This window comes from Pantherophis guttatus, chromosome 7, assembly GCF_059756535.1.
Source record: "Pantherophis guttatus breed Tessera chromosome 7, ASM5975653v1, whole genome shotgun sequence".
Lineage (NCBI taxonomy): Eukaryota > Metazoa > Chordata > Lepidosauria > Squamata > Colubridae > Pantherophis > Pantherophis guttatus.
In genome coordinates this window covers 18668466-18694187 of record NC_142069.1, presented here as the reverse complement: position 1 = coordinate 18694187, position 25722 = coordinate 18668466, and the positions used below count along the sequence as shown (strand labels likewise).

The following is a 25722-nucleotide window of genomic DNA, read 5'->3' as shown; positions in this document are numbered from 1 at the left end:
GAAGCAAAGCAGTAGATTGCCGAATAAATATTGCCCATGGGAAAGCAGTTGGAAGCAGCAATGATGTTATGTATGGGGTAGGTGGACAGATTACTCCATAATATATGATTTCAGGCATGAGACTAGCCTTTTATTGTTTTCTTTGAGGACTCTAATTTTAAGGGATGCAACATACCATTAAGTCTCTCTTACTGATGTTCTAAAAGTACGCAATTGCAATCAGAGCTAAGATGCTATATATTCAAATTCCTCCCAATCTGTCTCTTTCTTTGTTGTGGGGTTAACGCACCGGTTGGAGGATGGAATAAGAAAGCAGTAGTCAAGATTATCCAAATGAGATAGGCGTAACATGACTTACATTAACAAGTTTCAACAACCGTGCAAATTTGACATGCTGTGAAGGTATTGTTGGAAGGTTTTCCAGTAGGTAAAAGCAAGAGAGCTAAAATAGGTGCTTAGGGAAATGTGTGTTAAAATATTTATATTTTCAGAAATTCAAACGTTTAGCTTTGTTCTGTTTGTTTTGGGATTCTTGCAAACATTTCAATGTTTCCAAATCAATAACCAAGTTCATAGGTTCCAATGTCACACTGAGGAACGATATCATTTGCTTATTGCTTCAATTACTATGGGAACCAAGTCCAATTATGTTTTGAGAAAATTGCCGAAAATAATAACACATGCACACATGTCGACAGAATAACACATAAGGGGCTGAAAATAATAACACATTTCTTCATTTGCCTATGTTTTGGTTCTTTAATAAAAGGTGTTTTTCATAGGGAAGATTATTGGGAAAAGACCCAGCATCCGTCTTGCTCAGGTGCCTAATGTACTGTTCATCCTGTTCTCTTTTTATGGCCTGAGGCTGTTAGTGAAGCTGGGTCAACACATCTTCCTCTGACACTTAACTGTTCAATAGCTTTGATGTTCCTGTGTCCTCAAGGTTAAGAGGATATGAGAAGAGAGGATAAGTGAAGTAGACATAAAGCTAGCGGGTGATGGAGGAGTATTCTTTAAGTGGAAGGTAACAGGCCAGCTCATGGCAAATGCATTTCCCCAAGTGGAAAATTTGCTGCTGGAAAATTGTTCCACCCCACATGTGCATCAAATGTAGCCCTCCAAACAACGGGTAGATTGCTGTATATCACAATTTTCCATGACCTCCAGTTGAGTTGAGTGACAGTGATGATATTATTACTATTACTATTACTATTACTATTACTATTACTATTACTATTACTATTGTTGTTGTTGTTGTTGTTGTTGTTATTATTATTATTATTATTATTATTATTATTATTTTCCTGTTTAGATATTTGTGTTAATTTTGGAAGCTCTGTCTTCTTTTTAACAGTTGCTGTGTTTTAAATGCAGGTTCTCAGATCTACAAAGACTTAATCTTACACTAGTTGCTTTTCATTTCGTGGCATCCTCATAAGTGGTCAACGTACACTGAAGAAAGAGACCAGAACTGTCCTTGGTCCTGCTAGAATCCTGACCATTCTTTGCAGATGTAGGAACAATATTATGTCACAATTGTCCCTTTCTCTCTTGTCAGAGAAACCTAAACAATAATTAGCATGTTTATTTTTTACATTTATATCCCACCTTTATTATTATTTTTAAATAACTCAAGGCAGTAAACATACCTAATACTTCTTTCTTCTATTTTTGCCACAACAACAACCCTGTGACCTGGATTAGATTGAGAGAGAATCAATATTTAGCACAACTTACTCTTTTTTCCTCTCTTTGGAATTAACTCATTGGGTATGAAATATTTAGAAGACAAATATGCTTTCTAATAAAAAAAATAAATAAAGGGAAAGCTTTTTACTGTTGGAAAATTCTATATCTGTATTTTACTTTATATTCTGCCAGTGCATTTTAATAGAATCTTTGGTTAGGAAAGAAAACGAAGGTAATGGTAGTTAGAATTAGAAGATAGATTTTTTTCCCCCTTCGGAAGAAAATGCTCTAATTTTCTCTAAAAATCAATAAAAGTGGGAACCATGGGAGCTATTAGAGGTTCATATATTGCATTTTTAAGTTGTGGATTGCTGAACTCAATATTATGGCTATAGACTATGATTCACTTGGTTGTATTCACATATCTACTTAAGCCAAAGCCAAACAGATCCCATCATGGCAACATAATTGTGAATCAGAGATATGTCTGCAAATGGATATAGAAAGCATAACAGATGATGTCATGTTCAACTTATCCCTTACTCATTGTGAAGATAGTCTGAAGTTAATTTTTTTACTTAATTTGCAAAGTGGTGTTTTCCAGCTTTTTCATCACAAACCATGCTATCTGATCTGTCCAAATTACTCATACCATATTGCCACGTTGGCCACTTGAAACTGCTGTGGGCATCTCCCCATCCTGGTATACTGGTAAATAGTTTGCATGGCCATTTCTTTTTCTTTTCTTTCTTTTTTTTTTTTTGGCAATTGATGGGTCAGGACTTTCTCACAGTGCCACAAAGCCATCCCTCATATTTACGAACCAATCAGAGAGCAGGAAGACTTCAGAGGCAGGGATGAAAATGAGTTCTTTTAGGTGCCCATCATTCCATCACCAAAAAGGTCCTCTTCCCTTGACAGAAGACCTAGCACCAAAAAAACAAAACGAAAAAACCTCCCACTTAATTAATTAATTAATTAATTAATTGGTTCGATTTATATGCCACCCTTCTCCGGAGACTCAGGGCGGCTTACAATGCGTTAAGCAATAGCCTTCATACTTTTGTATATACCTGCTTAGTAGGGCTTTCGGTCCCCCCTAAGCGGTGTTCTTTTTATACAAAGTCAGCTTATTGCCCCCACAATCCGGGTCCTCATTTTACCTACCTCGGAAGGATGGAAGGCTGAGTCAACCTTGAAACTTTCCCTTTCCTTCCATACTACTTCTCCCACCCATGGACTGGCAAGAGAAGCAGGAATAAGGAAGCAAGATCTGCAGTTCTTCTGCCAGTTACTGGAGGAGGTATTCGCCATTTCTTCTGGAAACTAATAAAGGAGAGAAGCAACCTGGAACTAAGGAGAAATTTCCTGACAGAACAATTAAGCAGTGGAAGGACTTTCCCTCAGAAATTGTGGATGCTTCTTCACTGGAGGTTTTTAAGAAGAGACTGGACAGTCACTTGTCTGAAATAATATAGGGCAGTGATGGCTAACTTGTTCTGGACTGAGTGCCCAAAGCACATGCACACGCGCTTGAACCCCAAAAATGCAATGCATGTGTAGCCCGTACATGCGCCCTGCCCCCCACACATGCGCGGCTCCCATCATGTGCCCTGACCCCAGCACATGCACGGCAGAGACCCGAAGACCAGCTGGCCAGCAGAGCTGAACTGGGGTGACGGCTCATGTGCCATGAGAGAGGGCGCTGCGTGCTACCTCTGGCATGTGTGCCGTAGGTTCGCCATCATAGGTATAGGGTCTTCTGCTTGAGCAGGGGGTTGGATTAGAAGACCTCAATGTCCCTTCCAGCTCTATTCTGATTGATTAACCTTTCAATTTTAAAGGTAAATTATTCCTGAAAGGAAACTTAATTTTTTCTTTTAAGTAAATGTAGGTTTTTGGTTTTTTTTGCTTTAATTTATATGCCGCCCTTCTCTGGAGACTCAGGGCGGCTTACAATGCGTTAAGCAATAGCCTTCATACTGTTGTATATTTATACAAAGTCAGCTTATTGCCCCCACAATCTGGGTCCTCATTTTACCTACCTTTGAAAGGATGGAAGGCTGAGTCAACCTTGAGCCTGGTGAGATTTGAACTTGCAGTAATTGCAAGCAGCAGATGTTAATAACAGTACTTTAGTCCACTGTACTACAGGCTCTTTTTAAGCAGACACTGCCGTTTTTGTAGGCTTCCTCCCAAGTTAGAAATCTGAAATTTGAAGGTGTAGTTTATGGGGGTTCAGGCACCCTTGATCTATCCAACTGAGCAAGGGCTGTATTCTAACCTTCTTGTTTAAGAGTGATAATAATGACTCATTCAGTTTAAGCCACATGTACATTTTCTATTCCTATATTGGTTTTGTTTGTTTTGGTCTGAGATTAGTCAATCTTGCTGTTAGTTTTCATGATATTTTCAGCCTTTGATCTCCTTGATTCTGTCAAACCATCAAACCTGGATCATGTGTCTTTCTGTTAATCCTGACCTTCGTACGTTTTACCGTTTTTCCACATTCAAGCCTAACACTTGCAGATTTGTATTCTAGTTTCTTGTGCTGTTTCTATGGCAACTTTAATAGCAAGCTTCGAAGCACGTTCTGCAGCTGTACAGCAAGTCTGTGTTGTGACTTAGTATTCATTTATTCTCATCCAAAGCTTTGTTTAAGCAGTGCTTCTCAATCTTGACAACTTTAAGTCGTGTGGATTTTGACTCCCAGAATTCCTCAGCCAAGCGTGCCGACTGGGGAATTCTGGAAGTTGAAATCCAAAACTTTTAAGATTGTCAGGGCTGAGAAACATTGATTTAAGGTGTCTTTTCAAAAATTGAAAGGCTTAAAGCACCAGGCTAGAAAGCAGCAGCCGTAAACTCAAATCCCATCCTAACCGTGAAAGCCAACTGGGTGACTTGGGGCCGGTAACAGTAACCGAGTTGGAAAGGACCTTGGAGGTCATCTAGTCCAACCCCCTGCTCATGCAGGAGATCTGTACCAGGGATTCGAACCGCCGAACTGCTGACCTTTCTGATCGACAAGCTCAGCGTCACTCTCTCTGATCTCAAAATAGAAGAAGGAAGATGTGTTGGATATGTTCACTACCTTGAGATATTTGCAAAAAAATATTAAAGGCGGAATAAAAAGAAATAAAATTACTATTGTGTTATCAAAAACGCCGCTGGCTATTTAATGTATCTTGCACTGGAACAACAGTAGGGCATTTCTGTCAGATGACCTGTGCTCCGTGCAGCTTGTGTGTGCATGGAAGGGCATAGAGATTCATGAAGGTTTCTTCGCTTGATTTCAGACAATTACACTTCCATTGCAGTGTCACATCTTTCCAAGGTTGATGCTCTGGAAAAGATGAGTACCATTTCTGTCATTGTGCTGCTTTCTAGAACATCCTCCCTAGATTAGGATGGCTGTGAGCCTGCTGGCCTTTTAAAAGATCTTGAGGATACAGCTGTGGCCGGAGTCTGGAGTCCCGAATGTGTAAAAGGGCCTGTTTGTGATTATGTTGACACTAATGGATTATAATATTTCTTGGCTGCCTGAATGTACTCTATTTTTCGGAGTATAAGACACACCTTTCCCCCCCCTAAAAGGAGGTGAAAATTTAGGTACATCTTATACACCAAATGTAGCCCCGCCCACCCACTGGCCCCCACCCTTTGGCCTCTGCCTCCCAGCAGTTACCTCCTTGCAAGCAAACAGCAAGAAAAAACAGCTTCTTTCAGCTTCAGCACAGCCTAATTAGAACAAGTTGATTGGATCGGCCTCCCGACTCTCAGCTGATTTGCTCTCAGCTGTTTTGTGCAGGGCTCTGCTGCTTGCTGCAAAGAGGTAAATTGCTGGAGCAGGTTTTTTTGTTGTTGTGCTAATGAAGCTATGTTGAAAACGAAAATGAAAGTAAAGCAGGCTGTTTGCTGTTTGCTGCAAGGAGACAAAATTGCTCAGAGGTAGAGGCAGATTTCTTTTTCTTCTTTTTTTCACCAAAAAAGGTAGGTGCGTCAGTGCCTCCGAAAAATACGGTATCTTACTTTTTTTTTTTTTTTACTATGTTATAACTGCTTCCATTGTTTTTATGTTTCTACATTACCCAGAGTCACTGGTTTGAAATGAGTGGCTATACAAATTGAATAAATAAATCTGTCTAGAGCAGCTTAAAGCTGACTGAATAGTACAGCTTAATTTATTTTTTTTCAGCTAATTATAAGCTGAAGCATCTAAAGTTTATAGTTAAAGCTTCGCCTTTTTTAATCCATTCATTCATTAGCCAATAAAGTATAACATTCTGCGAAAAAAAAACAAAACAGGAAGCACCCGAGGAATATAATAAATTCTTCTTTTCTTGTATAAACTGCAGTTTTGATATGCATGCTGAGGTGAAGGCCATCTTTGGACAATACTAACCAGGACAAATAAATTCACAAGATCAGGAGAAAAACTAATTTGGGTTGAGTTATTTGAAATGAAGTTTTTATTTCACTTAGATCAAGTTTATTAAACACAGCAAGTATTCTAATATGTGTGTGATAGTTGCCCCTTTTATCAGATTAAATTATAATTTGGTGAGAATTTCTGGAGCAGCCGTTGACAGCTCCCTCAAATTAAGCAGTTATAAAAAAAAAAACACTATAGTGATGCTTATAAGTGACCCAGAATTTTCAGATAATTTTTTAAACTGTATTTGTAATTTCCAAAGCATTCTGCTATACTGGAATGAGCCTTTGTCAATTCCAGCATTTCTCCACTGTGCCAAAATCAGCAAATTATTTGATAACAGTGCTCTATATAGGATTGTGCTATGTGAGAGCATATTTACTAGGGCAATTTCTCCTTTGTTTTATAGCAACATATTTATGGCTGTCTGGTATGGGAATCTATTATTTATCCTGGTATAGGCCACCTCATTCTACTGAGGTATAATGTACTCATCTCAAGAACCATGATCCATTCTACAAGCCGGCATTGTTTGGATCCACATAACTCACTGAGCCATAAAGTACAAGTAGTCCTCGATTTACAACAGTTTGTTTAGTGACCATTCAATGTTACAACGGCACTGAAAAAAGTGATTTATGACTGTTTTTCAGATATACGACCGTTGCACCACAGGGATGTCAAACTCAATTTCGTTGAGGGCCACATCAGAATTGTGTTTGATCTTGGGGGCCAGTGTGGGCATGGCATGGGTGGGCGTGGCCAGCTTGGCGTCACTCGTGTTGGGCGCCTGTAGTGGCCCGAGTGCTCTGCCAGCAAAAATGGACTCGCAAGATCTGTTTTCAGCTGCAATGGCCTCCTGCAACCCTCTGCCAGCAAAAATGGAGCTCCAAAGCTCCATTTTTGCTGGCAGAGGCACTACAGGCTGTTCCTTTGCTGTTTCCAGGGCGGCCCCGCAGGCCAGATCTAAGCACCCTGCAGGTCGGATCCAGCCCCCAGACTTCGAGTTTGACACCCCTGTTGCAGCATCTCCATGGTCATGTGATCAAAATTTGGACGCTTGGCAACTGGTTCATATTTATTTTAGGGTCATGTGATCACTTTTTTCAAACTTCTGACAAGAAAAGTCAATGTTCATTTGTTGAGAACTGATTCCTTAGGTTTTCAGAGTAGCTTCTTTTTGCTGCTCTGATCTCCCTTGTTAATACATTTCTGGCCTGATTTTACAGCATTTTATCACCTTTTCTGTAGGCTTCCTCTTTGGAACGATGTAGTTGCTTAAGTTTAGCTGTGAACCAAGGTTTGTTGTTACTATATATTCGCAAGTTCCTGGTGGGTACACATAGGTCTTCACAGAAGCTGACATATGATGTTACAGTCTCTGTGAGTTCATCTATGTCTTGCAGAGGTACTTTCAAAAACGTTCCAATCAGTGCAGTCAAGGCAGGCCTGTAACTTTAGTTTTGCCTCCTCCGTCCAGGTCTTCACTGATTTAATTGTTGGTTTTGTGATTTTAAGTCTTTGCCTGTAAGCAGGTACAAGGTGAATCATGCAATGATCAGTGTCCCACAGCTGCTCGTGGTAAGGACCGATAAGCATCTTTTAGTGTTGTGTAGCAATGGTCTAAAGCAGGGGTGGGCAAATGTGACCCTTTTACAACCTGTGGACTTCAACTCCCAGAATTCCTGAGACAGCCAAGCTGTCTCAGGAATTCTGGGAGTTGAAGTCCACAGGTTGTAAAAGGGCCACATTTGCCTACCCCTAGTCTAAGGTAATCTTGCCTCTAGTGCAGGGGTGGGCAAATATGGCCCCTTTATGACCTGTGGACTTCAACTCCCAGAATTCCTGAGCCATCTTGACTGTCTCAGGAATTCTGGGAGTTGAAGTCCACAGGTTGTAAAAGGGCCACAGTTGCCCACCCCTGCTCTAGTGGGACAATTGAGCCTAATGTTTCTGTTACTGAATTGTGGTCATAAGTCAAGGACTGCCTGTATAGTCAGAATGGCTAATATTTACTTGTGCTAAAACCAACCAACCCCATTCTTGGGTTTTAGTGTATAACATGTGAATCCAGTGAGCTGTAGCTAATATAACAAAACCTGCGTAAACAACCTACGGCTTAAGCCTTAAAATACAAGCTGTGAATTTGTGTACTCATAGATGAAAAAAGATTTACCCTTTTGAAAGAGAATTGCAGGCCCTTCTGCCTCTTATCTGAATGTTCATTTTCAGCATTTGTTGATTTTTTTTCCCTTTCAGTCAGGGACCGTGGGCATCTTTTGGCATGGCTGCCTTAGATGCATCTTCGGGCCTCTAATTTTAGCAGTGGCCTCTGTAAACAAGACGCTGAACTGGAATAATGGCAGCTGTTGGCCCTCCACCCACACCTCTTCCCCCCAGCCACTTATGTTGCTGCTTTTGCTGTCAGGAAGCTTGCCCAGAAGGGTGTCAGGATTAACTGGCATTAGACCGGCAATAAGCAGTGGGGGTGGCAGGGATCTGCCTTCAGCAAGAGCCGTGGTGATTCCGGTGCAGATCTGTGCCTCAAGTGGAGACATAAGAATTAGGAGGACAACCCCCCTGAGGAACATATCCTTCCTTTATCCATTTCACTGCACGCCTATGTATTTAGTTCGACAGCTGGATTATGAGTAAATATAGCCTGAACAATGAGAGGAAGGCAAAATTCAGAACAGCCCACAGAAAGATTTCTGTTTGGAAGAAGCCGGCTCCTCCACATGAACCGAGACGCATGTCCTGGAATCTGAATTCTAGCCTCGCACTTCCTTCTGTTGTTCCAATTTTAAGCGGGCAGTGCCAGCTAGAAACACGGGAAGAATGCTGCATTTGGAGGCGAACTATTAATAGCATATATATCCCTGTCTCTATCTCCCCACCCTCCCTGGTTTTTTTTTTTTTTTTCTTGAACTGAACCTTGAGAGAATGAGAGGAGGAATGTTGGTACATCTAGTATTTCTTTATTTTTATGTGCGAGAAACCCTTGTTTATTTTCACTGCTGGTTTTCACTTCTCAAGTAGCAGCATTTCTATCATGTGGGAGTGCATAGTTAGTCCCTAAATAGCTTGTGGTTTTCTTTTGCCTCCTAGTTGTTTGTTTTTCTTTGTTAAATATTCTCCTAGGGAATATTCAGCTCCAAGTGTTCTATAGTAAAAGTCTGGATTGACTGCGGTCTATGACTTCAGTCCGTGAATGCTACCCTTCCTTTATTCCCCTGTTCTTGGGAGTTTCCAGGGAATATAATATACAGCGCTTTGACTGATATTAAGACCTGTGCTTTAGGTTGGGGTGAGGGGGCTGTAGTCCTATTGCAAACTTTCATGAAAGAATATGGTTTCCCTCCTTCTTGCGTTGGTGGCTCCATTTGGAATTTTAGGAAGGTGTTATGGCACTATCAGAAAACATCTACTGGATTAAGATTATGTTTTCATTAAATTATTACCATGGAGGAGATAACAGATTCTAAGTTACAATAATTCATTCAGAGCTACTTCAGGAAGAAGAAGAGTATGTATGTAGGTATGTACCCTGTTTCTCCCAAAATAAGACATCCCCTGATAATAAGCCCAATCAGGCTTTTGAGCACATGCACTAAAATAAGCCCTCCCCGAAAATATTTAACCGCATGTGCAACCGGTCCCCGCCATTTCCTCTGGTTAGGGTTAGGGAGACAGAGCTGGAAATCAGGTAAGATGGCAAGAGGAGCCCCATCTTGCTCCATGCGCCCCAAAATAATAAGACCTCTCCAAAAGTAAGGCCAAGCTCTTATTTTGGGGTTCAAAAAAATATAAGACGGGGTCTTATTTTGGACGGAACACGATAGGTAGGTAGGTAGGTAGGTAGGTAGGTAGATAGATAGATAGATAGATAGATAGATAGATAGATAGATAGATAGAAAGAAAATCCTGTCCTCCCAACTCCTAACGCTAACTCTCAATTTACAATCTTTCATTTAGCGGCTGAACAGCACTGAAACCAGTAACTTACAACTGGTCCTCACACTTACAACCATTTCAGCATCCCTACGGTCATGTAATCAGAATTCATGCACTTGGCAAACAGAATGTATTAACTATTGTTGCAGCATCTTGGGATCATGGGCTCACCATTTGCGATCTTCGCAGCTAGCTTTCAACAAGCAAAGTCAATCGTGAAAGCCAGATTTGCTTAACAACTGTGTGGTTCGCTTAACAACTACAGAGATTTGCTTAACAACCATGACAAAATTTGGGATTGCATGATGTAGTAGAGTATGTTTGCATCATCTGATTATTTGGTAGAGACTGTAGGTGTGCTTTTTTGGGGGTGGGTAGTAGACTGTTTCTTCTTATGGTACACCAAATAATAGGTTGAATGCTTGGTCATAAGTAGATGCCATAAATATCCACCAGTAAGTACTATAAATGCTATGATTATAGTTATTACCTTACATCATATATAAATTATAGCATTACTATCAGAGTAGTGCAACACACCGGCTAAGAATTTGCTGTGGGTAAGCAGACCTCCTACTCATAGCTAAAGTGAGATATAAAGTTGTTAGATAAACTTCGGGAAGCTGGCAGGGTGATGTAGTGGATAGAATGTTGGATTAAAATGGAGAGATCTGAATTCAAATTCACAGTTGACCAATAAGTTCAATGGAGAAATTTGAGGATTTTTTTTTGAGACTCAGTGAAGGGAAGGGACTAGCAACAGCACTTAGCACTTAGACTTATATACCACTTTACAGTGCTTTACAGTCCTCTCTAAGCAGTTTATAGAGTCAGCATATTGCTCCCAACAATCTTAGTCCTCATTTTACCAACCTCGAAACCTCATCTGACTGTGTTTCCTATCTGGTCTACTTCACAACGCTGAGATCAGTTTTGGAAGTCTGAAAGCATATTTCTCCCCCATCCATCCCCTATACAGCTGAAGAAGCTAGGGAGGGTCCCTTCTGATCCTTTTGCCACACCCACATTTCTGCTGAGGGCTAAGTTGCCTTTTATCTCACAATTCCCTTTTCTTTGTCTCTTTGCCATGTCTCCCAAGCTCATTCACACATATCATTACAGGTAGTCCTCGACTTATGACCACAATTGACCCCAAAATTTCTTTTGCTAAGTGAAACATTTGTTAAGTGAGTTTTGTCCCATTTTACAACCTTTCTTGCCACAGTTATTAAGTGAATCACTGCAGTTAGTAACACAGATATTAAGTGAATCTGGTTTCCCCATTGACTTTGCTTGTTAGAAGGTTGCCAAAGGTGATCAGATGATCCCGGGATACTGCAACCTTCATAAATATGAATTAGTTGCCAAGCATCTGAATTTTGATCATCTGACCCAGGAGATGCTGTAATGGTCGTAAGTGTGAAAAATGGTCATAAATAACTTTTCAGTGCCAATGTAAATTCGAATGGTCACTAAATGAACTGTTGTAAGTTGAGGACTACCTGTACAGTAACATATCTATAGAGGGTATGAACCTCATTCCCGTCTGCAACTCTTGAAACCAGCTCTGTCTTTTCTCGGGATTAATTGCAAACAGATAATTACATTTATACCCCTTTCTATAATGGGCTCTTTTTCCCTTTGAATGTCAAGTCTGAACAGAAGTCTATTTGAATTCAGACTTCTGGTAAAGATTTTAATAACAACAATCCTCTCAAATTTTCCTTTTTCTTTCCAGTTTTTTTATTGTTCTTAATTAAGGGGAAATGAATTAAGCTTTTAATTGTAATTAATTCAAATTTAATTAATGGAAAAACATCATTTTAGTACCGAAGCCTGTTTTGGCATTGACAGATTTAGAGGCTCTATAATTAACAATTTTATTTTAGTCGTATTAATGCTTTGTTTACCCTGCCCAACTCTCAGTGAGTCTGGACAAGTCGCAGACAAAAACAGAGAACAATAAAACAATATATTAATTAGACCAAAGGTGGCGCAACCTGGGCAAGAAGCCACCCAGAGTCACCTTATAGGGAACATGGGCGGCATGAAAATTTATTAAATAAAATAAATAAACAACCAAAACATACTTCTATTACTTGGAAGTGGTATCAGTCACACTTATCCAAGACCTGGACAAGAAACCAGGTCTTCAAGGCTATCTGAGATACCTGCAAAGTGAGGGCCATCTGGTTATCTGGGGAAATCTCATTTATTCATTCATTCAACCCTTATGAATAAAAAACAATGAAAAGGAAAAGCATTTCCCAATATCAAAAATGTTTATTAATGTTTTTGGTATAACCGAGCATTTCTGTGTTGACGATAACACCTGAAAACTACGTGTATGTTGCAGTGGTGGGTTTCAAAATTTTTTACTACTGGTTCTGTGGTGTGGCTTGGTGGGCATGGCAGGGGAAGGATACTGTAAAATCTCCATTCCCACCCCACTCCAGGGGAAGGATACTGTAAAATCTGCATTTCTTCCTGATCAGCTGGGACTTGGGAGGTAGAGAATAGATGGGGGCGGGGCCAGTCAGAATTTTTACTACCGGTTCTCCGAACTACTCAAAATTTCCGCTACCGGTTCTCCAGAACTGGTCAGAACCTGCTGAAACCCACCTCTGGTATGTTGCTTGTACTTCCTTACTCCTGTGAATTTCATTATGTTAACTGTCTAGCACCATCTTAAAAATAGCTGAGCTGTTAATGGGCAGTTACTGTTGAATTCTCTTTAATTTTCAGAAATCAGTAAAGGGACAGGCAGATGGCTCAGTGTGTCTATATTTAGTCCTTTTGGCAGGAAGCCTAATGTAACAGCTCACTTTGTATTAATACAAGCTTCGGTTCAGATCTTCTCTCCCCACCCACCCCCATCCCCACAAAATTTTTTCATTTGCAAAATCTGTCGCAGTTTGTAGTGTTATAAACATTTACAATCCTGAATTTTCCTTAAGTGCATTGTTGTGTACAACAAAATATTTTCTGAACAGATAGACAAATTACTATTTTATTTCAAACCCAGAAATCTTTTAGAATATGTATTTATATTTCTATAACACCTTTCTTGTTATTTATGTGAATGAAGACAAATCTGCATTAGCAGGTATTCTCATACAAGCTAGAATTTTATGAAAAGTTTAATCGTATTGCTAGCATTGATCTATTGGCAATGTCAATTGAAAGGTCGGCAGTTCAGCGGTTCGAATCCCTAGCACCGCGTAATGGGGTGAGCTCCTGGTACTTGTCCCAGCTTCTGCTAACCTAGCTGTTTGAAAGCATGTAAAAAATGCAAGTAGAAAAATAGGGACCACCTTTGGTGGGAAGGTAACAGCGTTCCGTGCGCCTTTGGCGTTTAGTCATGCCGGCCACATGACCATGGAGACGTCTTCGGACAGGCTGGCTCTTCGGCTTTGAAACAGAGATGAGCACCACCCCCTAGAGTCGGGAACGACTAGCACATATGTGCAAGAGGAATCTTTACCTTTACCTTACTATTGGCAATTAGTGATGTTTTTGCTGAAGTGGTTCTGAAACTGAGTTCTTAATATTAAGATTAGTGTTTGAGTTCATGGATAACCTTAAGTCATAGCAAATGGTTTAAGAACCAAGAAGCCAGACATTGTGACTTGCAAACCGTTACGTCTTACCATGTGTGAAGCCAATTATTTTTGGCTTGTTCAAATCATGGTTAAACCATATCCATTTTCCATGAAGAGTGCTTCCTAATGGGTGTTAGTCTTTTAGAGCACTGTAAAAAAGTCACTTTGTACAGTGAAATGGGCAGCATATACATTTAATAAATAAAATCTTATCTTCCACAGATTTAAACTTAGATTGTGTCTTCTTAAAATGAATTTATTGGATAGATTTGTACATTGTACTAAACTTTAAAGTAGCTTCTTTAGTTTGGAATAGTACAATAAGTGAATTTAGTCATCAAAATCTGTGAACCATGGTTTAGGTTTAATCAGTTATTTGAACCAACTCATAATGGCTTGTTCAATAAATTGTACTTAAGGCAAATGATGGCATAGAATAATGTGGAAATCCAGATAAAGTAGACCTTAAAAGTTTGTGAACCCTTTTGAGTTGTCAGTTTTTATGACCTAAAATGAGATCTGTCATCCATAAAGTCCTAAAATCTACTTGACTATTGATCAGCCTTGCACAGCAGCTTGGGGAGATCACAAAAATCCTTATGTGTGGGAATGGCTGGTCCACACCCTGCAAAATCATGGTTTCTAGCTCACCTAACACCCCAACTCTAAAAAAACGAATAACCCATTTATTATGTTGTAAAATTCTGTGGACTTCAGCCCTTCGTCACATGGTCATGGCGTTGACATGTGTTACATGCCTGCAGATGCTCCTAATGTTTGGAGGAATTTTGAACAATGAAGTCAAGATTAGAGACGATGAGCAGCAGACATACACTATGATAATTACTTGATTACCAGTGGCTGCTGACATATTAGCATATTAGAATCACTTGCATTAGTGAGTTAAAAAGCAAATGTGCTTAAAAAATAATGTTCTAATCAAGCCATATTCCTTGCAGGTCTGGAAGATACAGAAAGGATCATTACACTCTATTAAGGTATATGATCTAGCCATAATGCTATGTTGTAAATCATGGCTGGATTCGTGAATTGTGCTTAACCAAAGTAGGCAAAGATTGGCTTAGTGTGTTTTACAGATTTTGTATCCCAGGATGTGGAATGGGATATATACTGTGTTTCCCCAAAAATAAGTCCTCCCCCAAAAATAAACCCTCCCCCCAAAATAAGCCCTTCCCAAAAATATTTAAACGCATACACAACCATTCCCCGCCATTTCCTCTGGTTTGGGTTAAGGAGACAGAGCTAGAAATCAGGCAAGATGGCAAGAGGAGCCCCGACTTGCTCCATGCGCCCCAAATAATAAGACCTTCTCGAAAATAAGGCCAAGCGCTTATTTCGGGGTTCAAAAAAATATAAGGCAGGGTCTTATTTTTGGGGAAACATGGATATACCCGTGTTAATGGCATATATGTTACTGGCAAAGTCTAGAAACACAAAATATAAATACATAAATATAGAAATAAAACATGCCATGCATATTGAAGTTTTAATTCCAGATATTTGGAGTTCCAGGTAGGGATAGAAAATGTCAGATTGGAAATTAGGATAGCTACTATCACAGCTATGTAAAGAATATGATATGAGGAAGCTACCAGTGCTGTTTCCTAGGATAAGATTGTAATAATATTTTTTTTTTAAAAAATGCTTGAGGTACATATCTAATATAATTACCTAGACTTTATTTATATAATGAAACATGGTGTACAACTAATGGAATCACTGTATTAGCAATCTTTGCTTAGAAAGCATATGGATTGGATGCCATTTGGCCTAAAGAAAAAAATGTCTCCATGTATATTTGACATGGAAAAAAGAGAAGCTTGAGGCTAAAAGTATATTACACTCTCTCTTTCCGGAATTAGAATTCTGAAAATGTCAGTTCTGCCCTTACAGAAATCTGAACTAGCTTGAAGCCAGCATTCAAAATACACAGGGTTATGCGTGGCTGAAGTCAATATGCTTATATATGTGCATGAATGAAGTGGAACAATTGGAAATCATGCATATGATTTGTACTGTAATGGAGCTTTTGGTTCCCTAGGGCAAAACACAATTTTCAAGAGTTTCCCAATTTCTCTGCCGCAATAATGTGTGCTTAGATAGCTGCTAGTATGAATACCATTGAAATGTTGAAATCGTAGGTCTTCCATCTCTCTCTGGGGAGTTGATTCTATTTGTTAAGGTTGCTTTCATGTCAATGCTGTCTATAATTGTGCTGCTGTTTGAATGTGCAGCTGTATGAAGATGAGGAAATTATGGCGTGTAACTCTTGACACTGATGGAAGAAATGTCCATCTGGGTTCAGTTCCAAGTGGGGAGAAAGACACTGGAAACATGGAGGCTGGTTGGAAAGATGGTTTAATGGTGAAGCAGAACCACCAAGCGCATGTGATTCTGGGTAGCTGACCAACTGCTTTGATGAGCACATGGATTTTTATACAGTTTGTTCTACAGCATTTTGTAATTTAGAGGTTTGTTTTGTGTATTTTGTTATTTGATTGTAATTAAATCAGCAATGAGTTGGGGGTTTTACTTTTACTTTACTTTACTTTACTTTGGATTTATATACCGCTCTATTCCCAAAGGACACAGGGCGGTGAACAGCCAAAAGATAAAACACACATAATACAAAATTTAAAAAACAATGTAAAAACACATTAAATAATTTGGCCCAAACAAATTAAAACACCCCTATTGTTTTAAAACAAATTTAAAATTAACAATTAAAAGGAAGTTAGGCCAGGACAGCCTGTTGAAATAAAAAGGTCTTGAGGGCATGGCGGAAAGTGCATAAATCCGGGATCCTCCGTATCTCCGGGAGCTCGTTCCAAATGGCAGGTGCCCCACAGAGAAGGCTCTCCCCCTGGGGGCCGCCAGTCGACACTTTGACCGACGGCACCCTGAGGAGCCCCTCTCTATGGGAGCGTATTGGCCAGTGAGAGGCTACTGGTGGCAGAAGTTTTAATCTTGTTTAACAAATGTAATTAATCCTAGATGCTGGCTTCCTTGGGGTTTTAATCCTGTCTTGAATGGGTTACCAATTCTCCATTTCTCAAAGTTGGACCCTTAGTTTCTACTTGGGGCAGAGAGCTGAGGCTCTTGAGTTTCTGTCTTTAGAAACATGGTTCTCCTTTAGGGAAAATATAATATTCTGCCTTTTTAATATTTCCTAAAACATTTCATTCTTCTAAGAAGGGTGGGTGCTAACTTTTCTTCAAGACAGACAAGGGCGCTAACTCAACTGATATTGAGGCTGGCTTAATTGTCTTTGATGGATTTTATTTTCAACGGAGCATTCTTGTGATGATAGATAGATAGATAGATAGATAGATAGATAGATAGATAGATAGGATAAAATTCTTTTTTTAAAATAATTTTTATTGTTTTTTTCTTTAAAAAACAAAAATATAAACAAAACAAGAACAAAAAGAAAAAGAAAAAAGTATCCATTTTACAACAGTTCTGTATCGGTGTATATCCACAGTTTATATTTTCCCCCCTTCATATTTACATATTTCTAATTGTGGTTCCCTTATTTCTTACCTATTATTTTTACTACTCCTTACTTCTTTATACATTACTGTTATGTCGATATATTACTTTACATACATTGTGTATTTAATACCATTTTCCTAATACTTCCTAATTTTTAGATCTTCTCTATTATATATTTTCATACTTATTGTTCCTGTCCTCCAACCATTTATACCATTTATTCCATATTAAGTTGTATTCCGTTTCCTCTTTTTCTTTTATTTATTTCGTCAATTTATCCATCTCCGCACAGTCCAAAATTTTCCTTATCACCTCTTCATCTTTTGGTATGACATTATTTTTCCAATTTTGTGCATAGGTTATCCTAGCTGCAGTTATAATATGTAGAATTGAATATTGTATTTCTTTATTATAATTTCTTGTGTGTATTCCCAATAAAAATAATTCCGGTTTCCAGTCTATCTGATGTTCAGTTATCTCTTTGAGCCATTTTTTGATTTTAGTCCAATACTTTTCTGCTGTTGCACAAGTCCACCATAAATGATAATATGTTCCGTATGATTTCTTGCATTTCCAACAAATAGATGATGTGTTTGGCAACATCTTAGCGAGTCTCTTAACAATAAAATTCTTTACTGGTCCAGTGTGATTGGACACACAAGGAATTTGTCTTAGGTATATATGCTGTCAGTGTACATAAGGAGAATAAAATACATTCATCAAGAATAAAAAGATAAAACACTTAGTGATAGTCAAGGTTACTAATAAGCTATCAAATCATACTAGGAAACAAAAACAATATAATTGAAAGATAAAAGCAACATGGTTATAATTCCGTGTTTCCCCGAAAATAAGACCCTGTCTTATATTTTTTTGAATCCTGAAATAAGTGCTTGACCTTATTGCCATGAGCTCAAAAGCCCGATTGGACTTATTATCAGGGGATATCTTATTTTGGGGGAAACAGGGTAGTAAGTGGGAAGAAAAAGATACTAGTAAGGAAGAGAAGAATAATAGTAATACAGTCTTAGTAAATTATTTGACAGTATTGTGGGAATTAGTTGTTAAGAAGAGTGATGGCATTCGGGAAAAAACTGTTCTTGTGTCTAGTTGTTTTGGTGTGCAGTGCTCTATAGCGTCTTTTTGAGGGTAGAAGTTGAAACAATTTATGTCCAGGATGTGAGGGGTCTGTAGATATTTTCACAGCCCTCTTTTTGACTCGTGCAGTATACAGGTCCTCAATGGAAGGCAGGTTGGTAGCAATTGTTTTTTCCGCAGTTCTAATTATCCGTTGAAGTCTGTGTTTGTCTTGTTTGGTTGCAGAGCCAAACCAGATAGTTACGGAGGTGCAGATGACAGACTCAATAATTCCTCTGTAGAACTGAATCAGCAGCTCTTTGGGATCAAGCAAATGTAAAAGATTACAGGGGACTTATTTATGCATACATGTGTAAATACATATTGCATGACAGAAAGGGATAACTTGCCAATGAGTTGCTCTAACACCTTTGATAAAACCGAGAACTTAAGGCTTAATGAAGGATCTGTATTTGAAAATATTTGGGACTCTTGTCCCTCAAGGAGTATTTGCAGGTCTCAACTGAGAATGTCTCAGTTCTGTGTAAAAGCTAATCAGAATAGAAGGACTTGCAGTAATGAGATCTCGGAGGCCCATAAACTGTTTTTCTCTTGTAGTACCAGCGTGATACCCTCTGCAGTGCAGGTTTATTGTACTGCATTTTTAACCATCTATCCTTGCCTTTGGCTGGTTGTCTGGTTTAAACTTGAAAATGTATGGATAGAAATTGGTGCTGTTATTTTATTACAGGGTGGATTTAAATCATGATTTAAATCATTAGTAAAAAAGGCTTGATTTAAATCAACTCGATTTAAATCATAATTTTTAAAGAGCAACTGTCATCTCTGTCCCACAGTTGCTCCTCCTTTGACCCGCTGTTGACTCACTGACAGTCCCAATATTGCAAAATATACAGCCTCATGATACATAACTAAGCTCCATTTCATGTCGAATAAATTAAATTATTAATGTATCTTAAATAGAAAACTATCCTTCGATAGATTTTTATTCGAAAAGCATTTTATTAAAATAAATTGAATAAAAAAATTTAAAAATCTGATTTAAATTTTAAAAAATCCAATTTAAATAAAAATCATCATTTTTTATTCACCCTGTTTTATTAGTCTGGCTTCAGCTAATGATGACATTATAAATTGTCATTTTTGAGCTAGAAAAGCTCTCCCTGGAAATGCCTTTTTTGAGGATTTGTGCCTTCCAATGAAGGATGTAGCCCTGTCTAGGAGATACCGTATTTTTCAGAGTAAAATAGTTTTTCGGGAGGAAAATAAGAAAAGAGCTGGTTGGTGGGTGGATCGGCCTGATTGGTGGGTGGATCGGCCTCCCGGAAACCCCCAAACAGCTATTTCCAGAGGTGAATTTTAGTGACAGGTTTGTTGGTTGTGAGTTCTTGTGCCTTTTTTTTTTTCTGCCTCTGAAACTTCTGAAATTCCGTTTCAGGAAAAAAAAAAATTCTGCCTCTGAAAGCCTCTGAAACAGAGCTTCAGAAAAACAGGCTATTTTTGGAAACTTCTTTCAGAGGCTTTTTTTCTGAAGCTTCTTTCAAAGGCTTTTATTCTGAAGGACTATCTGTACTCTGTTCAATCTCCTTTCTTTGATATTGGTATGTAGATTAACCTCTTCCCATCTGTTGGTTATTGTGTCATTCTCCAGATTTGTTAACAAAGCTTGGTTAGAACCTTTACTGATTCTTCTTTTGTTGCTTGCCATATTATTTTAGATAAAAGCCTTTCAGAGCCTTTTTTTCTGAAGCTTCTTTCAGAGGCTTCTTTCAGCCTCTGAAATCTCCGTTTGCGAGGCTAGGCAGGGCTACATTTGGAGTATAAGATGCACCCAGATTTTCACCCTCTTTTTGGGGAGAAAAGATGCATCTTATACTCTGAAAAATACGGTATACATCTATCTGTCTTTACTACTGTGTACAATCGTATTGGCTAGATTCTTGGCATTGCACTAATTCGTAATTGGTTGAATCTGAATCAGCGTGGTATGTGACCCTAACCATTGTGGTTGGTAAACATTGTGTTAGGTGCTAAAAACCCATTAGGGCTTGTTCAATAAACCATGGCTAAAGCAAGTCCTGAGTACGATGAATCAGCTGCCAATTATCTGCTTCCAAACTATTTTCTTTCGGCCTCTTTGGAAATATGAATTAAACTGCATTCTCTGTTAAAATTGTGTTAGTACAGAGGAGAGGCAAAATGCTCTCTGGGAGATGTTAATGTAGATTGAAGGCGACAGTCTTTAGTTTTAGGTTGTGTTCTCAATTAGCCTGGTAGCTTAAAAAGTAGATGTTCTTCGGGATTAAAAGGCAGGTTTAAAAAATGAGTATTCACCTTTAGGAAAGAAAGCATAACCCTTCCTCCGTTCCTCCCTCCCTCCCTCCCTTCCAAACGTATAAATTGTTTTGAAGTCTTGGGGGATAAAATATGTTTTACAGGTACATCATATAAATAAGCAATTTTGTTCCTTTTTCATTCCTTCTTTATTCTATTCAGAATTTTAATCAGGTATTTACTCTGCATTACATTATCACTTCCACTGCACCTTCTGAGTGTATGATATCGTTCTGACACTTACCATCACCATTTTCTTAGCTAAAATTTAGTTGTTGCAAAGGTGTGCAGATACTTTGTCCTCTATGTTCATTCAGGGCACTATAATTGTTTCTGGATCAAAATCATACATATTTATACTTACTAATTTCAAAGTTTAGTGTGAACTTCTGTTCTTCTTACTGAACATTTTTAACAAAAATAAAGACCGAGATACATTGGAACTTGATCTGGGCATGGCAGAGGAAAGTAGATATGATTAAAGCATAAAGGAGGAGGATTATTATAAGAAAAAAAAACCTATGTCAAATCTGTCCAGAGCTGTTTGTTGTATGTGTGTAATATTTTATACTTGCACACTCTAAGCATACCTGCTCCTGAGAAAAACTTTCCTTTTTAAAAAATAATGATTCTTCCCCCCCCCCCCCATTGTGACCAATTCCATCCAGCCTTAAAAACACAAAGCTTTCATTTTTATCTGCCAAAATGTTTCCCCTGGCATTATTTCTTTCTTATTTTTGATAAAATACTTACCGTAAATCATCTTCTGTTGTTGTTATTATTTACTTTAACATTACAACTCCTGGGCCAGTTCATATGATGGCATTGCCAATTACAACAAAACCAGCTGCCAAAGATAGAGATATGAAATTGATGCTTTTTCTTTCTAAACACATGTGCAAATAATTTCCAGAATACTGACTGCTGAGAATCTTCTTTGCCAGAAAGAAATGGGCTGGTCAACATTACCTTCTGTCATTTAACAATTTTCCTTGCCTAATCAGGACTCAGACATGGGAAATGGCTTTTGAGAAAGTTATAATTTCCAGAAATGTCTCCTACATTCCTTGACATATTGGAGAAGCTTACTGCTTCTTATTCCATTTCTTAATAATATCCCTTCCCCAATCTAATGTCTTCCTGGTTTCTTGACTGACAGCTCCCATCATTCCCAGCCTGTACCCATGTTGACTGGACTTGATGTGTGTTGTAGGCAAGTGAAGTAGACAGATAGCATTCTTGTTGGGGAAGTTGCTTCAGGCTGGAGGGTCCCAAGGACCCCTGTGTCTCCCTGAAAATGGTCCCTGAATTGTAAATTTTAGTGTGACGTTGGAAGAAATAATTGAAGATATGAAGCGTAATTATATTAACTGCATTACATTGCTTTAACATTAATTTAATAAAAATCAAATTAAATGTTTTCTGATTTTCTCATCTTGTTGATACATAATGCCCAGATCAAGGTAGTATTCCCCTGCTTTAGTTGATGTCACTATACCCCACATAACCAACCAACCAACCAACCAACCAACCAACAAAATGGATTCTACTGTTTGATAGATCTTTCGGTATACATCAGACACAATGACATTATACCCTACCACAGAGAATGCCAAGCCATCATGAAAAACTGAATAGAAATAACTTGCCTCAACCTAATTATATTTGGATGGAAAAAATTTTTGCACAATATATATATATATATATATATATATATATATATAGAGAGAGAGAGAGAGAGAGAGAGAGAGAGAGAGAGAGAGAGAGAGAGAGAGAGAGACAGAGACAGAGACAGAGACAGAGACAGAGAGACACTCACTTAAGGGAGTGATAGTGGAATTAGTCTTTGAGATGTTCCACTGCCTGACATGGGTAAAATATAAGCCATTTGGAAAAATGGCCTAAACAATTCCAAATTTCTAGAAGTTTCTGGAATTGCCCTTTTTGTCTCAGCTAAAGATTTGCTGGAGAATTATCCGGGAGACTGAAGAACTTTTTATGACTCTGAAGAAGCTCATTGGGGTTGCTGTACTTCATTCATTTGAAGATGATTTTGAATGTATTGCACAAGCATGAATCTTGAACAGTCACCATTCTTGATCATATGAAGTCACATGTTCAGCAGAAGGCAAGTTAAATTTTCCCTTCCCATCAACACATAGGGCACCTAGGTTATTAATATGTGTTTGCACATGTCACTAACATTCATCGTCCTGTCTATTTTTCATGAACAGTGGTAGACATACTACTGCTCATTTCATTATCCATGTTTCTGTTTTTCAAAAACCATGCTTATGTGTGTCTGCAGTTTCTGTTCATTTTGTTCATACATACTTTTTGTTTCTGTTATGTTATGTAGTCTTATACCAGTGGCTAGAAGCCGATCGCCATGGCAGGAATTCAGATACTGCAAAAAGAACATCAGGTAAAAATAAACATTAAAAAATGGGGGGTTGCTAATTTAACTACAGGCTTTCCATCTTTTCATTTATCTTCAACTCCATTAAATTCTATTCATTGATTGATTACTTTAATTATTTTAATCAGCAGTTATCATCCTTTTCCTGGGGAGTTCTAAGTTAATAAACTAACAGCCATTTGCGTTTTTGTTCCATTACCAGCTCTAAATACATACACACATTTTGTTTTTTGCTCAGGGATTTTTGTACTTCATGCTGTTAAGTGGTTTGCTTAATAATGGCCTATGGAAGCCACAATTGGATGGTTCCCCATACCAGGCCCAACTATAAACCCAATTTTGCAAATTGTAGTGTTTGTGATTTAACACTTCAACCAGAACCCAACAAACCATATCATAGCTGATATGAACCTATCCAATGTTAGAATTATGTGTTGTAGTTTGTCACATTTGGGCGTTTTCATCTGGGCTGCTGATTTTCTCAAGCCTGAAAGCTACAAAACAAAATCTCATTTTGCATTGATGGCAGTTGTATAGAAATCCACCAAGTCTATCATTTACACTTATGTAGTAAAAGAAGAAGGGAGAACATGTGCTGGAGAACATGTGCCGTTATTAAAATATTTAAAGCTTGCCTTTGGGCTACCAGATTCCACTTCCACTCACAATACTAAAAACATAGCATCCTCATTAATATTTTTTTAAAGTATCTACAAAGGGTAATTAGTAGCAACAATCACAGTACAAAGTGGAAAAGAAGCTGATCAGATAATGAAATGCTTCCTAAAAAGGGCTTTGTTGGGCAACCATTAGAAACAACACAGAGGGATTGTTGAGTGAGGATTATGTAAGGAGCATGTCAAGCAGGAAGTTTTTATTTGTGTTGCCAACAAAGACTGGACTTATGGCTGGGCTCCAAGATCTTGGATGCAAAACTCTAGATGTCTTTTAGATAGCAGCCAAGAGATACAGTAAATGTTTGCTTGCTGTGTCATCTGTGGTTATTTGGAGTTTTGCAGCCCAGATCTGTTGCTAAATTCAAGCTAAGTAATCAAATGAAAAGCTTTATGAAGTCATTCAGAAGTGAGGCCTGGAAAGCAGGTGTTTGTTCTTACAGCTTTAATAACAAAAAATCCTTAACATCAAAAAACTCAGATTACAGCAAGCAGTCCCCAATCTTTCTGGGTGCAGGGACTGGTTTCAGAAGAAAAATTGTCTTCCACAGACCGGGGGTGAGGGGATGATTTTATGTGTGCAACCTAAATCCTGTGCATGCACAGATGAAGCTTTGCTCGCTCACCTGCCACTTGCGTGGCCCGGAGGTTGGGGATCCCTAGTTTACAGCTTCATCAAGAGTCTATGGAGATTCTCAGTCATCCAGGTCATGGTTATTTATTAGTTCAATTTATATGCCGCCCTTCAGGGCGGCTTATTATCCCAAATAAATTATCCCAAAGGTGCTTTTTTTCCAAGAGGCAATTGGGCTTTCTGGTTTTTCTTTGAAGACGTTTCGCTTCGCCTCCAAGAAGCTTCTTCAACTGATGGGACAGCCTCATCAAGATTTCTGTTTTTACATTCTTTTGATTTGCTCACTGGATTTTTCCCCCCATAGAGAATTGCTAGGAATAACATATGTACTGCAGCATGCCTATTCTAATTTCAGCAGAATACAGATGCTTCTGTGACTGATCTGCTAATGGTGGTGGTTGAGCCAGATGTGGCATTCCAGCTCCCATCGGCTGCAAGTTAGCATAACTGGTGGTCAGAAATGATTGGCATTGTTGCCCAACAATATCATCTAGGGCAGGGGTGTCAAACTCAAGGCCCGCGGGCGAGATCTGTCGGGGTTCTTAAATCTGGCCTGCGGACCCGGCCTGGAAACAAAGAAGGACCGGCCCATGGTTCCACATTTTCATCCTGGACGGCCTCCTGCAGCACTTTGGCAGCCAAAAGGGGCACGGAGGGGCTATTTTGTGCCCTGTTTTGGCCAGCAAAGTGCTGGAGACCATCCAGGCCGAAAACGGGGGGGCGGGGTGCTGCAGGAGGCGTCCATTCTGTCCGCCCACCCCCCCCGGCTGGCAGAGAACTATAATGCTAATCCAGCTCTTGAGCAAATCCAGTTTGTCACCCCTGATCTAGGACACAATTTTGCCATCATTGAACCAAGAGATGATAGCAAGTGATCACTTTTCCATAGATTAAAAACCCTTGAAAATCTATTTCTGTGGAGATTCTCAGTCATCCAGGTAATGGATGTCCCAAAGGTGCTTTTTTAAAGAGGCATCTGGACTTTCTGGGTTTTTTTTTTGAAGACGTTTCAATTCTCATCCAAGAAGCTTCTTCAGTTCCTAGCCCTAACCCTTGAAAATCTATTCATTGCAACTACAGATCCCATAACAAACCATAATTACAAAATAGAATAGAGAATGAGCACTTTTTTTCACACCACCCTATATGCACGATGGGAAGGAGATTAATTTTTCTTTACTTAGTTTATACAAATTATAGCTTGCTCACTAAAGAATATCTGGAGCCCCAGTTAGATCATGGGATGAGATCCTGGTTTGAGAACAAATGTAATTATACTTGGCTTCTTTTTGGTTGAAGTTGCTTCAACCTACAAGCTGAAGCTTTTAGTCTTCTTATATGTGAAAAGGGAATACTTCTACCTATAG

The 25722-nt window shown here is 38.8% G+C and overlaps 1 protein-coding gene across 2 annotated transcripts in view; it reads left to right on the top strand.

Annotated features, from left to right (window-relative positions):
* Positions 1-25722, top strand: part of DENND5B (DENN domain containing 5B) — a 125687-nt gene that overhangs the window by 32171 nt on the left and 67794 nt on the right. Inside the window, exon 2 of one of the 2 annotated variants that reach the window (XM_034403497.3) lies at positions 22988-23053. The exons of the other annotated variant lie outside the window; for it this stretch is intronic. Coding sequence (XP_034259388.2) covers positions 22988-23053 — 66 coding nt within the window. The remainder of the gene's footprint in view (positions 1-22987; positions 23054-25722) is intronic. 2 annotated transcript variants of the gene reach the window in all.